The 15801-nt window shown below is 41.6% G+C and overlaps 1 protein-coding gene across 1 annotated transcript in view; it reads right to left on the bottom strand.

The window, feature by feature from the left end:
* Positions 1 to 15801, bottom strand: part of LOC122093014 (polyribonucleotide nucleotidyltransferase 1, chloroplastic) — an 80786-nt gene that overhangs the window by 20380 nt on the left and 44605 nt on the right. Inside the window, exons 10-11 of the mRNA XM_042663287.1 lie at positions 15085 to 15348; positions 2725 to 2799 (exon numbers count right to left, since the gene is read on the bottom strand). Coding sequence (XP_042519221.1) covers positions 2725 to 2799; positions 15085 to 15348 — 339 coding nt within the window. The remainder of the gene's footprint in view (positions 1 to 2724; positions 2800 to 15084; positions 15349 to 15801) is intronic.

Genomic DNA, 15801 nt, shown 5'->3' with positions numbered 1-15801 from the left:
TAACATGGCCATATGGCCACCGAAATCCATCCTCAAGTTTTCTCGAGTTGTCCTGTCCAAAACTACATGGTTTAGTCAAAGTCTCCCCAAGATTTGGCGAAATATCGGTTTTTGGCCCAAGCAAAACCAAGACCTCAAACCATTAAGCCAATCTCCGAATACATGTAATCAAATTTAATTTTTGGTTTCTAAATTATTTTTAAATTTTCTGGTTCATAAATTGATTTTCTTGCAACCAAGGTTCTAATTTTGGGGTTGAAACTGATATTTCGACCATTTCAACCGAAATTTCGAGAAAATCATGGATTTTTTCCTGGCATGGTGGAAACCATGGTTTCAACCTCCAAACTATGTTTTTTTCCTCAGGAGAAAAGAATACACCCATGAGGCATCAGTAGCAGGGGAGGCAGTCCAAATAGAGTCATTCTTAAGGAGATAAGAATACACCCAAGAAACCCAAATCAAATTTCTTAGAATCAATTTTCCAGATGAGCTTGAGGATTTCCACAGAGATGACTTCCTTAATTCTTATCAACCCTAAGCCTCCTTCAGATTTGGGAAGACAAACTAAGCCCCAACTGAGAGGGTGAAGAAATTTAGAGGAGTCTACCCCTTTCCAGAGAAAGGAGCAAAAGAGGGATAATGGATTTGATAATGGATTGGAGGAGGACAAAGACACCCGACCAACAAAAGTTCATGGATTATAGCACAGATCTAGTGAGTTCCAGACAACCCGCATAAAAGGTATAGTGATAGGCGATGAGTAGGGGTGTCAACCGGCCGGCCAGTCTCGGTCGGGCCTAGTCGGGCTTGACCACTTGGGAAATCTTGCACCGTGAACGCCCGTTTAAGTAAACGGGCCTAGCTTTGGGGGGCATGGAACAGTTTATATTCGGGCAGTCAGTGTCGGGCTTTGATCGGGCTACCTTAAACGTGCCTTATCCAGGCTAAGGACCTATTTATTTCTAAACAGGCTCTAAATGTGCCTACCCTAAAATTCTTTTCTTAAGTAGGTTTAAGTTTAAGGCCCTAGAAATGTTCCATTTGAACATTAAAATCACTATATAAGTCATTACAAAATTGATTGCATCAGAAAATTGACATTACCCCCGAATTCTGAATCTTGCGTGAGAACTAGGACACTAGATTTTCCATTAGAAAATTGACATTACTAAATTCCTCAACAAATATTGATTGAAATTTCTCAATTTGTAAGCAAGATTTCTCATGAATTGAAATGGCGAACCTTCTAGGTGGGTTATAATCATTATATGTCGATGTGGGTTTTCTTTCTTACTTACTTGGAAAAGCAAGTACAACACAAGGGAGGCCCTTGCAAAATAGGAATTTTATGTCGTATTAATGGGGGTTGGGCTCGGTCGAGATACAATGAGTCGGTTCAAGTCGGGCCATAAACAAGCCAAATGAGTAGGTTTTGACTCTTGAAAGTAATTCTAGGAAACTGACACAGATAGGGTTACCACTTCAAAGAAAACCATTCACTTGCAAGTTTCTAAGAAACACTGCCTCCAACACCAGAAAAACACTAATGTAGTAGCATAATTGGAAACTAAAGCATTCCCACTGAAAAACTTAACTGGAAAAAGATAATAAACCAATCTCAAATAAATTACTAGTTACTTGCACTGTGAATCTGATATTGACCCAACCAACGACAATGGCAGCAAGAGAGAAATTAGGAGTCCAGCAATGTACCTATTAATATATCCTGCCTAAGACAGGTATAGGCAAACAAACCCAATACAAAGTCCACCAATAGTACATTATCCAGGCCCAGAACAGTCCCCATAGGATCACACTGTGCTGTTTCACAGACTTCCCAGGGGCAGCTAGTATGCAGCATCATTCTGTCCTCACCCTCTTTTCAATATCATGATCTTAAGATTGGGGCACTCATGCAGTCGCTTACAGGTTCATATAAAACCTACCCCATATGCTGGCCAGCTGCAACACTTGCCAACAAGCATCTATCCCAGTGTTTACATGCCCAATATTCTGGGCCACATATATCTTACACTAGGCACCAAAGCTCATACATTGAAGATTAAAATACATCTATGAGTCCATACTCCATATGATCTCCTAACAGACAGACTGAATATTATTTCCTCTAAACTATGAACTTGTACTGCTATAGGACATTAACTATGTCATATGTCCTGCAACCAAAACTAAGAAATAAAACTATGTTAAGAAAAGGGCAATCATTAATTTTCAGGAATTGTGACAGAGAACTTTGAGATGCCATTCCAGCATTCAAAATGTACGGCATTTTAGCCCGAGACCCAGTAGAATGCTTAAACCCATCCGCCAGCCCACACCACCAAGAAAGGAATCTTTCAGCCAAATAAGGCGTCCTTTTTGTTTAGGTCATCAGGGCAAAACAGACACCTTTCAAACTTATGTAAGGAGAAGGTCCAGAGGTAGGGCGTTTATCCTCCACCAAACCATATTAAGTCCTCTCCCTCACTCCCTCCTATTTTAAATGCATCACAGTCTTGCAGACAGTTGAGACACCATCTGCGACATAGGGATATCAGAATCTAACCTTCACTGTTTCTGAGACCTGTTTTCTAAAAACATTTTGACAAAAAGTCAAGAAACATGCAAATTAACAAAAGGTTTCAGGAAATCAATCATGGGAACAACAAAGATCACAAATCATTATTCCAGTTTCTAATACTGTAGAAAAGAAAATCATACCTCCACAATACGTCTGCGCAGGAATTTGGATGTAACTTCCTTAAAAACCAGCTTTACATCCACTTCTGAGAAAAACTACACCAAGACATTATGGAGGTCAAATTATCAAAGTAGTATTGTAGTAGTATTAAAATGAGATGACGAGCATCACAAAAAGATAGTTCCACTTATCAAACTCAAAAATAGTTCCATTTATCAAACTCAAATTCATTTTTGAAACATAAAATGAAGTCATTTGATGACGCGAATCTCAATCTGTAATGCACCAGAATTAGAAACCTGAGAGTATATTTTCAGCCCAAGGGTAATTTCATAATTTTACATGCTAGTGGAAATTTTGTAAATTACGAATAATATTTCTTAACCTGATGTATAAAATTTAATTCTAGAGGCAACTAAGTATGGGATGGTTCAATCGGCCTTTATCGCGGGTAGGAGTATCTCTGACAACATCATGCTCTGTCATGAGATTGTTCGCGGTTTTGATCGCAAGTCCCATGCCTTGGCAACCCTCCTCAAGATTAACATCCACAAAGCTTTTGATTCCATCAACTAGGAGTTCATTTCTAATGTGTTGCTTCAAATGTCCTTCACGCCATCTTTTGTGCATTGGATCCGGGTTTATATCTCCTCCCCTCGTTTCTCTGTCCTGGTGACTGGGAATCCCGCAGGATATTTCCCATTGGGACATGGAATCCATCAAGGATGCCCCTTTTCCCCTCTCCTCTTCTCCCTCTCTTTAGAAGTCCTCTACCGGTCCATCCAATCCGCCACCGACCTCCACCTTATTTCTCCCATCCCAAAATGCAAATCCATCTGCCTCTCTCTCTTAGCATTCGCGGATGATATCATGATCTTTTCCAAAGCTGATCCTCTTTCTATCTCCACTATCATGACCACTCTTCAAACTTTCGAATCCACCTCGGGTCTTAGTATTAATCTCCTCAAGTCTAACATTTTCATCTCCAATGTCCCCCCTCATATCCGGGATAACCTTTCCAAGATCTCTAGTATCCTCCTTTGTTCCTTACCTGTCAAATATCTTGGCCTTCCCCTTATCTCTTCCAGGCTCTGTTCCCACCATTGTGCTCCCATGTTGGATAACCTCGGGACAAGACTTCAGCTCTGGAAAGGGAAACTCCTCTCCTTCGCCGGGCGCCTTACCTTAATTAGATTGGTCCTCCAATCCATGTATCTATATTGGTCTGGTACCTTTGCTCTCCCTGCTTCTGTTATCAAATCCTTAGAAGGTCTCCTTTGCTCTTTCCTTTGGAAGGGCTCTGACTCCAAATTCCTAAGGCCCCTAAGCTGGGAGAAGATTTTCCTTCCTAAAGCCAAAGGAGGCCTAGGGATTAGAAGAATCAAAGCCTCCAATTCCACTGGGATTATCAAGCTCATCTAGAAGATTGTGTCCAAGCATAAAAGCATTTGGGTTGACTGGATTTACTCTGGTTTACTCAAGACTAACTCTCTTTGGACTGCACCCCCATCCATGATGCCTCGTGGATCTGGACGAAGTTTCTTGAGCATAGACCCATTGCCCTCCTTTCCATCTCCTTCTCTATTGGCAATGGCCAGTCTATCTCCCTCTGGAAAGACCCCGGGCATCCTGCGGGCATTCATTCCCACCTCCTATCTCCTAGAGTCATATACTCTTTTGGCCTTCCTTCTGATGCCTTACTCTCATCCATTCTTTCCCCCATTGGCTGGTCCCGTTCCCCCTCTACTCCCCCTCTCCTTGATCTCTGGTCCTCTCTTCCCCCTCTTCCCCCTAGCCATAGAGGAAGAAATGACAAGTGCCCTTGGCTTCCCTCTTCGAATGGAATATTTTTCTCTGCCTCTGCTTGGTCTTTCATTAGGACCCCTTCCTCGGTTGTTCAGTGGCATAAGGTTGTTTGGCTCCACCATAGTTTCACTCTATGGAGATGTCTAACCAACTGCCTTCCCACCCAATCTTTTCTCATTCACCAGCATATCCTTGCCAACCCTTCTTGTTGTCTCTGCCCCCTGGGTGCTGAAGATATCCATCATCTCTTCTTCTCTTACCCCCTCTCTCGCCTTATCTAGAAATTTGTTCTCTCCAAATGCTGGCCGTCCATAAGATCCATTCTTCCCTTTAATAAGGAATGCATCTGGATTGATATAATCTTCTCTGGTGCTACCATCTACGACTCTGTGTGAAAACTCGCTTTTTGTGCTACTGTGAATCACTATGGATAGAGCGTAACATCCGTAGATGGACCTCCAAATACCGATCTCCAGACAAGATTTGGAATGCTATCTACTTTGATGTCACTTCCAAAGCTAAGACCCTCCCATCCCATCCTGTCCCTCCCACCATTAGAACTCCCACATCATTGCTTCTTAGAACCTCCAGGTTGACCTCTTTCCCCCCTTGAAGGCATTCTGGATTTTGGCATCCCCCCTCCCCATTTTGTTGTCCTTTGTTGATGTTATTTAGTTTCTATTCTTGGTTTTTGGCCTTTACTGGCTTCTTATTGTAGGCTTAAGCCTTCCCCCACCCCCCCCCTCTTTTCCCCTTGTATATTCTTCTTCTTCTCTTGGTAATGAATTATTCATTCACCCAAAAAAAAGTATGGGATGGTGAAAACACCAACAGATGCTTCTTGGGTGTGGAGAAGGATCACTGATACCCGCCACTCTATCTCTTGAGCCATCTCCTCTCATATAGGTGATGGAGTAGATACTTATGTTAGCTCGACCCATGGCACCCCAAATCCTTTACCATACTATTAGTGCCAGAAACATCTACAACTCCGGCTTATCCAAGTTTTCCCTCGTGGATATTATCTCATCTGGCAACTAGTCCCCCCCAGCTCAATCCTTGAGCCAGCTTGCTGATATCTGGAACTCTTTGCTTGTCATCCCAAAATTTCAGAGACAGACATGATACTACCCTTTGGCTGCCTTCCACTTCAAAGCTCTTCTCTTCCAAGGCTGCTTGGGAGTTTGTTAGGACTCATGGGCCAGTCACTCCTTGGCACAGACATATGGTTCTCGCACCACATCCCTCGTCAAAGCTTCACGGCTTGGAGAGCATTCACTAACACCTTGCCTACGCAATCTTTCCTTAACTAGAAAGGCATTCCTGCTGATCCTATGTGCATCCTGTGTGGCAATGAGCCGGAAAATATTAAGCACCTCTCCTCCGCTTGCCTTGTCTCTAACTCCATCTGGAAAGGGATCATTTCCAAATGCTGACCGGTTAACAAAATAATCCTCCCTCTCCATTGAGAATGGATCTGGATGGATATGACTTTTCAGGGAAAATCAATCTGTGATTTTGTGGGAAAGCTCGCCTTATGCACAACTGTAAACCAGATCTAGATGGAAAATTCTTGCTCACTGGATAAGATTTGGGTTTCCATCACCTTCAATGTCAAGGCAAAGATTTCTCGGGTCGTAATCCCTCCCCTAGGAATTGTCATATCGTCAACTCCTGGGAGCTGCCTAGCTCCACAGAGGATTGCCCCTTCTCTCTAAGCTTGGGTTTGTTTTTTTCTCCCCCCCCCCTCCCTTTTTCTAGGGGCTGTGATTTCTCTTCTTGGTAGTGAATTATTTATTTCACCCAAAAAAAAAGAAAATTTATGGGATGGCATATAGATGAATAATGTACTTATGAAATTAAAGAGTGTTTTAGTTCTTTATTTACATTTGATTTGTGGACAAAAAAAAAAATTAAAGTGTTAACCCAGTGGTTGTGACTAGAGTAGGTGAGAGGTTAGGGGTTCAAATCTTATAAGTATCAAAAGGGAGGTGATACCAATTAAATATCTAATTGGGCTTATTTTACTAGAAATAAGCTTCAGGATGGGTTATATATGTGTTGGACCTTTACTTCCAAGGGTTTTCTTTGTAATGAGCCACTTTTGTGTGCCTATAATATGGGTATCGGCTAGGTATAGGGGATCAGTCAAGTAAGAGCCTTTATTCCCTTGATAACTCAAACCAATCTACTTTTTGATAGCCTCTCCCATGCCTGACCCCCCTCTCCCATGTCTGAACCCCCTCCGATAGCAGAGCCGTCGGGATCTCCTCCCCCGATGTCGTCCCACCCTCTAATACCTCTCCGGTAGAGCTATCCCACCCTCCTCCGTAGCCTTAGCTCCTTCTCTCCCTTCTCTGACGATCAAATTATGGGTTTCTGTAGCCTCTCCCTTTCCCCCTCTCCTCCAGTGATGGTCATACCCTTGGCCTTATCCCTCCCTCCCTGCTTGATCACAGAAAATTGGGGATTTTTCCGTTAGGATTACTAGAGTCCAAAGTAGCCAAATGGAAAAATTGTGTGATCAATTACTTCTTAGGAAGTCGACCTCCTTTTTCTATTGTAAAAACCTCCCTCACAAGATAAAGGAGGATCAGATGTCATATGTCTACATACCTGCTAGACAATGGAATTTTCTTCTTCAACTTCTCAAATGATGTTGATAAGAGTATAGCCCTAGAAGGAGGACCATGGCAAGTCAGCAAGAAGCCTATCTTCCAACGGCAATGGAATCGCTACACTTCCCTCAACAAAGTTGATCTTAAGTCAATTCCTATTTGGATAGCTCTTCCAAATTTACTGCTGCATCACTGATGGCTAAGGGCCTTAGCTTAGTCAACTCTATCATTGGGAAACCCCTATTCTCTTATCAAAGAACAAAAAATATGGACTAGTTAGAATTTGCAAGGATTTGTGTCGAGATCTCTGCTAAAGATATCCCTCCCTCCTACATCACAATAATAGATAGCGAGGGATTCTCCTTTGATCAGCCAGTTGATTATGAATGGATCCCCCCCCCCAATCGCCATGTTCAATGCAAATCCTTTGGCCATCATTCAAAGTCATATGATCCTAAGGAACTTCCGGCCAACATCACTGCAACTGTAGAGGATGAGATACATCTTGAAAGGTCGAAGTCCTTAAGACCTCGCGGAAGGAAGAAGCTTCGGCACAATCTTACCGCCGAAGGAAACTCTCCGGCAACCAGACCTTCTTCTATCGGACCTTTAGATACCTCTCTTCAGACCATTGGACATAATAGATTCTCCATCCTATCTCAATCATACTCATAAGATGAAAAAGGAGAAATGCTTTCCTCCTGCTCTGAGTCCCTGCTATCGCCTCGATCGGAGCCCCATTCCATCAGTATCGACGTTGCTACTAGTATTCTGCCTAGGGCAGTCTTTCCGTCTTGCCGCCTCCCTCTCCTACAATCTCGACAGATTCACCTCTGCAGTCGCAGTTGCAGCCCCTTTTAATATTGTCACCTCTTTATTCTCGTTAAACCGTCCTTCCTCCTTGCCCCCTATCCTTCCCCTTCCCTCCTTTCTTGGGGGACCCACCACTACCTAGATTACCTCTACCACTACCACTAATCCAGCCCACCATAACTCCTCTCTTAACATTCACCTTGGGCCCCTCCTTAACCAGGCCCATAACCTTACTTCTCCTTCCCACTCCTTAGGCCCCACCATGACACCTTATCCCAACCCACAACCCAATCCATTACTTCTCCTAACTTCGGCCCAGCTCACCTTAACTCATCCTCCCTCTCCTGCCCATCTCCCCTCAACCCACCCCAGCCTTCTCTATCGGACAACACCGCAACCGGTATTCCTTACCCTCCCTCCCTGGACCCTCCCTCCCTCGCTCAACCACTCTGGTGATCCCATGTTCATCATGATCGAGCAACTGGCTCCCCCAACTATTTGGCTCATCCTGAGATCCCTTGGAGCCTCCCAGGCTCAAGGCTCTCCCTGATTCCCCCAACAGGTCTCTCGGTCAGTGCCACGACGTCTTCAACTTGTCGTCTCTAGTTCACACAAGCCCTTCTTGCACACCCTCAAGCTCCTAAAGATCCTCTACCTCCCAGAAGCCCCTCCTCTAGACTCACAGTCACTACCGCGACTCAATCTTCTCATCTTCTCATCTTCTCATCTTCTCATCTTCTCAACGCGGTTCAGCATCCTCCCTGTTCGTCTCTCCGTTATTAGTGCTTCATCAGCAGCCCCTGTCTCCTCCAACATCCCCCCTAAAGGAGTTCTTACCAAGAAGAAACGGCCTCCTCTAGGCCAAGGCTCTTCCCTAGTGAAGTCTAAAAACAATGCTTACAAAAGCATCATCTCTGGGACTAAAGTTGTGCCTGCCAGCCCAATTGAGTTACTACTCAGAGGTACCAAAAGAAGTCCTCTTCATCCACTCTTAATAGGTATCCTCCCAGCTCCCCTGGGCTCTTGCATCTAAGCTCCCTCTCTTCCATGATCAAATGGTTCTTCTGGAATGTGTGAGGTCTGAACGCCTCATCAAAACAGGTTGATATCCGTTCTCGGATCCATTCCACCCATTTTGATATGTGTTGTCGTTTTTAAACAAGAGTTCCAGAATCCAACGCTCTGAGCATTATCTCCTCTATTGCCCCTTCCGGGTCCTTCATCTCCAATTACTCTCATTGTCCCAATGGTCGCATTTGGATCCTCGGGAACCCGCTCAATCTTACCATATCCTCTTCCTCCTATTCCTCCCAAGCCATCCATCTCTCCATCTTGGATCCCTCGAGGCTTCTATAGTTTCTTCTTTGTTATCTATACCTTGAATCAGGTAGTTGACAGACTCAATCTTTGGTCTGACCTGAGACTGAGAGCTATCGCCCTCAACTTTGGCTCCCTTCCTTGGGGCATTGAAGGAGATTTCAATGTGGTCCATTTCTCTTCTGAAAAGGTAAGAGGAGATCCAATCGATTCCACCGATGTTGAATCTTTCAACGACTACATTGATGATATTGGGGTTAGTGATCTTAAATGGTTTGGTGCCCTCCTTACCTGGCACAATCGAAGGAGTGGAAATGATCGTATAGCCTGCAAACTCGATAGATTCTTGCGAACGAAGTGGCTCACGTCCTTCCCCTCCTCCCATGCCCATTTCGACCTTCCCGGCATATCTTACCATAGCCCCATTCTTCTTCAGGTTTGTCCCCTTTACTCCTTTGGGCCTAAACCTTTCAAATTCTAACATGTGGACCCACAATTAGGACTTTCTCGAAGATATTGTCCAAGAAGCCTTGGCCATTCCGGTTCAATCTCAACATATCCCCCTTCTTGGCCCTTGCTAGTAGGCCCAAAAATGTCAAAAAAGCTCTAAAAAGCTGGAATCTCTCTTCTTTTGGTAATATCTCTACAAGAATAAAATTGTGTAAAGATAATCTTGATGCCATCCAAGCCAAACTCCACTCTAACCTCCTTAATTCCTCCCTTGGTGAGGAAGATCAATTTCTTCTGAGTACATTTCCCATCTAGCTCAAGAAGAATCTTTCCTTAGGCAAAAATCTAGGATCAAGTGGTTCCAACTAGGGGTTCTAATTCTGGTTTCTTTCACAGATCCCTCAAGGTTAGATCTAACTCCAACTTCATTCCCCTCCTTTATTCTAGGGATGGATCCATCCTCAGTATTCCTGTTGACATCAAAGAGGAAGTTGCAGCTTACTTCACCGGCTTTTTCAATCCTTCGAGCACCCCCACCCCTCCTCCTTTACCCATGATAATCTCAATAAATTCATTCCCGACCATCTCCTCCCCTCTCTCCATTCTATTCCTTCTGATGAGAAATTATAGTTGTTATCCTCTCCATAAGTCTAATACTACTCCTGGGCCGGATGGCCTCAGTATTGGCTTCTTCTCCTCTTGTTGGGATATCATCAGGACTGACCTTATTCGAGCCATCAGAAGTTTTTTCCTTAATCTTAATCAGATCAAAAGAATCAAGCAAACCTTCATTTGCCTCTTCCCTAAATCCGAAGGTGCTTCTTCTATAATGGACTTTAAGCCGATTTCCCTTTGTAATCTCCTATACAAATTCATAGCCAAAATTCTTACCAATAGAATCCAGTTGGTCATTGACTCCCTTGTTAGTTCAAACCAATTTGCTTTCATCTCAGAAGAAGCATCCCAAAAATATCATTTTTTTCCAGGAAATCGTCAGAGGCTTGACAGGAGATCTCTCTCTCCTACTACCCTTCTCAAAATAGATATCCATAAGGTTTTAGACTCTCAATCCAGCGGGATTTTATCTCCAAAGTCCCCAAATTTCTTTCCCTCCCTCCTTTATCCACTGGATCCACTCCGGCATTTCCACCCCTCGCTTCTCGGTCTTTATCAATGGTAGTCCAACGGGTTTCTTCCCCTCCTCTGTCAGTATCAGGCAAGGGTGCCCCCTCCCCCTTTTTCTGTTCTCCCTCTTTATTGAATTGCTGTCCAGATTCATCCAATCTTCCACTAACCTTCATCCCCAAATTCAAATCCCTCTAGCTTACTCATCTAGCTTTTAGGGACGATCTCATGATCCTTTCCATTTCTTCTATCATGTCCTCCCTTCGCCTCTTCGAGCTTCTTTCTGGTCTCCGAATCAAACTCCTCAAATCCAATATCTTCCTCAAGGGTGCCTCTGACTCAATCAAAGCATATCTCCTTGAGATCTCTGGCTTTTCTCCTCGCTCCCTCCCCATCAAATATTTGGGCCTTCCTCTCATTACTGCTAGACTTTCAGCCCACCATTGCTCCCCCATTCTTGACCTTATGAGAAAAAAGCTTCAACTCTGGAAAGGTAAGTTGTCCTATGCAGGTCATCTTGTTCTTGCCAATTCTGTGCTTCAATCCATGTATCTCTATTGGTCCGGTGTCTTTGCCCTCCCATAATCTGTCATCAAGACCATAGAATCCCTGATTTTCTCCTTCATCTGGAAAAGAATAGATGCTTCTAAACTCCTCCATCCCCTAACTATTTTCTTTGTTATTTTAGTTTCCTAGTCAATTTAAGTTTTCCAATTAGTTAAGTATAGTGTTAGGTCTTTCCTTCTAATGTCTAAATATATTTTTGAGTTTTCTATATAAGCTTGTAGGCGGGTCAAGCATTGTACACGAATTCGATTAACAAAAATTGTTGTTGCCGTTGCTCCTCTTAATGTTTGAAGACTTTCTTGGGTTTTATCAAGGTGACAAAATCGATGTTTGATCCGATTAACTAATCTTCCCTACAAGCTACCGGTTCTTTCGTTACTACTACTGGTTCTTCTCTCTATCAGTCAATCTCTGATTTCTGCCATTAACGTATAAATCTTCAAGTTCTTCACTTAAGATTCCAATTTCTAAAGGTTGGATATACGGTGTTTTTCTGGATTAAGCAATCCAGCATTTTGATCGATCTCAAATTTTGAACAAACATTCATCAACCCTAGATTAGAATTCAATTCAAATTTGGGCCATTTCCAACAGTCTGATATATTTTATCATTTTCTATTCTGCCCCTGCCTATTAAAAACTGAACCAGTTCTCAGTTATTGTTCTAAAATAGCTATTGTTTTCACTTATCTTTTGTGAATCAAGTCACCCCCTGAAATCAGAGATCCATTGGGAATCGTTCACCTAATTTCTGAACCCTAATCTGGGGCAGGAAATTACTCTTCTTCAATTAGTTGCTATTTTGTCACCACAGTTCCTTCACTGTTTCCATCTGAGTATTGACTCCCACTGTTACGTAACATCCAGCACTTGTTATTGATCAATTACTTGAATATTCTCCTCCTAATCCTATCAGGATTACTTGTTGATTCCAGAATTTTTATTTCTTTAATTACCTTTAATCTAACCATCATATTTTGGGGGATAGTAAAGCTACCCAAGAGGAGGTTTCAATCCTCCAAACTTAGGGAGCATCTGACCAACGAATTAAGAAATTTCAGATTTACTAAAATCTGAAAATTTCATCCTAAGCAGCTAAGCTGACAATTGAAATTTCATCCGATCATTCTCATCTTCTGAAAGGTGATAATACCTGTTGCGGTGATTGATTCCAAGAGTTTGACCTTGTTTGAGGTGTTGACTTTTTTAGTTGACTTTTAAGGGAAAGTGATGTATCAGATTAGTTTTTCGAACAAGGAGATTAATGAGGGGGTTCACATAATTGTGGGTGGTGATTAATTTGTGCACTTGGAGCTCAGATGGTGGAAGTAGGACACATACAGGCTTAAGGTAAGTGGATTATAGTGGGATTACGCCACAGCTGTGTGGTATGATTGTATGATGTGGTGTCTGATATGCTTGTACTGTTGAGATATACTAGGGTATGCTTATTCAATTGTGTTTACATATGATATGTGATTATAAAAGTAATTAAAATTTGGTGATAACAAATGTTATTGAGTGATGTATTTTGTAGAGGTGATTTTGGGAATATTGCTTCAATATTTTATTGGCGTTTTCACATCTAATATGAAAACGGTGATTTCAAAAAGGATGATTTTAGAAAATATATTTTGGTGAAGTTGTGAAAAGAGAGAATTAGAATGGCACTGAAGATACCGATCAACTTTTTTTCTCTTGCTCCTTCTCCACTGCAATCTGGAAGAGGGTTCTCAGTTCCTGTTGGCCTTCTCGTAGGATTATCCTCTCCTTGTCTAGAAAATGGATTTGGATTGACATGACTTTTGGTGGATCTTTTATTTATAACATTGTCTGGAAGCTTGCTTTTGTTGTTGCCATCAACCACATTTGGATGGAGCAAAATCTCCATAGATGGACTTCCAACACTCGTTCTTTTGAAAATATTTTTGGAATGTCATCTTCTTTGATGTTAGTCCAAACTTAGCCGTCTTCTGCACCACCCAGTCCGCAATTCCCCAAAATACAGGCTTATTGTTGTCTCCTGACCTAGGGTCTCCCTCTCTCCATCATCCTCCCCTTGATGTTCCCTTTCTCTTAGTTGGGCCTCCTGCCCCTTACAATATTTTCCCCTCTCTCCTCCTTTGTATATTGTTTCTCTTGGTAATGAATTTATTTATTCATCTAAAATTAATACAAAATGTCCCATGTAAAAATAAAACCATTTGACCAGTCAAACTTATTATAGAACAAGAACATTTCTCTAAATATTGACTTTTGATGACTGGATGCAGCTTAAAGTTGATTTTTAATGACTTAATGTGACTTAATCTTGAATTTTTATGATACAAGGTATATGTAGCATACTGAATAATGTTAGAAAAGAGGAAAATAAAAAATAAGACTTAGTCGCCAGAAGGCGGGCGACTTGTCACCTAAACGCCTTGGTTTGCCTAGATACAATTGGAGATTGGCCATGTTTTCCCTTTCGGAGTATGGACGGTGGCAGCCTATTTCCCTAAGTGCCAACTAAAGTGATATACAGAGAAATCGAGTGAAAGTGTTTTACTAAAAAAAGCTATTTCAAGAAAAACTAAAAGTTTTTATTTAAACCTCTGTGATTTAGGTTGTTGTTACTGTGTTGTACTCCTTATATTCCTTCTTCTTGGGCTGTCGAGCTCACCCCATTATTTTATGAAAATAGAGAGGAATGAGATGGAGTTATGTTTGTAGCATTGTTCAAGGGCGACTCAGAGATTATTTTATTAGTTGTTATTACTATGTAGTAGGGACAAATTTGAGATGTAAACTCTGATAATATGGATTTTGAAGTTTAACTGAGGCATACCTTAGATTGCCACCAGTAGGAGCTACTTGAAATTTATGACAATGGTTAATTATCTGGTTTGAAATTTGAAATTAATAAAGTTTGAATTTTTCTTTTTTCTTTTTTTTTTAGCTTTTTTTTTTTTTTCCTATAGATCGTTTGATAAGCACGCCCACAAGGACTGAACCATTACCTGTATCCGGGTCTGGGTCGTGACACATTCGGCAGTGGCTTCTCAGGCATACTTGAATTCCCAGAAGCTCAAAAGTATTAAACAAAAATGCAGTAAGGCTGGGAAATTGGTCCTAACCTCTAACATTCTAGCACAAACTAGCCACTCTCAAGGCTTGAACCCACATTTTAATGCTGGTAGCCCAAGCTTTTTCAGACAAAAAGATTAAAAAAAAATAATATCATAGTTCTTTGCAGACATCATATAAATCATGCATATATTCTAATGAATGATAATGGAAAACCAATAAAGCTGATCAATCAAACAATATATACTTCCTGATAATAATTAATCATATTTTTTCTTTCTTCGGTAATGAATTTGTTATTCACCAAAAAAAAAATTTGCTTCTTAAAATATAAACCAAAAAACAGAATGCAAAAGCAGAACACTTTTGCAAATAAAAGATTTTTTTTTTTTTTTTTTTGGCACAGATGTATGAAATCACAAAGTAACATCACAACCAATATAGGATCCAGATGAAAATTATAGACCACTTAAGCAATCTTAATTCAACCAAATAGAAACATGTCCAACAAGTACAAAGAACTTTTTCCCAAAAGATCAGAAAACCAGGAAAATATGATTATAAATGTTAAAACAGAAAAAGGAAAACACATAGAAATCCAAGACTAATCAGACTTACCAAGGGGAAGTGTTTGCGGGAAACTGGCTTGATGTGAACATCACCTTCATCTACTTCACCATCCACAACCACTTCCTCATCCTCCTCTTCATCCTCTAATAAATCTGGTGTTGTTTCAGCAGCTGTCAAAGCTTCATCCTTATTGACATACCCTTTCTCTGTAAGAATTGCTAAAACTTTTTCTTCCAGGGCAGACAAGGCCTTTCTTCGAGGTATTTTATCCCTAATTTGTAATACTTTTACAAGTTCATCACCAGCTATTTCCTGTCCAGAATATTATTTTACATACAAATGTTATGACTTGGAAGCACATATAAAATAAATACAAATCAATCTATGCAACTGAGCAAGTCTTGTAGATGAAGTGAACGGAATTCAACTAAACACGGGAAAATAGCAGAAGAATATAGGAAGAACAAAGGACAAGGGGATGAATTACAGTTTTAGAATCCCATTACTTAAGCAAAGGACCTCATTATAAATAGATGGCTGGTGATACCAGGAACTCAATGACAGAAAACAGACATTCAAAGTTCGAATTTGGATCCTCTCCAGCCCGAGGGGTGCTTGAGAGAGACCAGTGAGGGGAGAGAGAGAGAGAGAGAGACACACACACACACAAACACACACAAAACCCTCACTGGTCCCTCTCCAGCACCCCCCGGGCTGGAGAGGATCCTAATCCTCAAAGTTCTGCCTCCTCTCCCCACCCCCCCC

The sequence above is a fragment of the Macadamia integrifolia genome, chromosome 11 (genome assembly GCF_013358625.1).
Source record: "Macadamia integrifolia cultivar HAES 741 chromosome 11, SCU_Mint_v3, whole genome shotgun sequence".
Lineage (NCBI taxonomy): Eukaryota > Viridiplantae > Streptophyta > Magnoliopsida > Proteales > Proteaceae > Macadamia > Macadamia integrifolia.
Note: the sequence above shows the minus strand (reverse complement) of the source record. Positions and strands in the feature narration are given on the sequence as shown.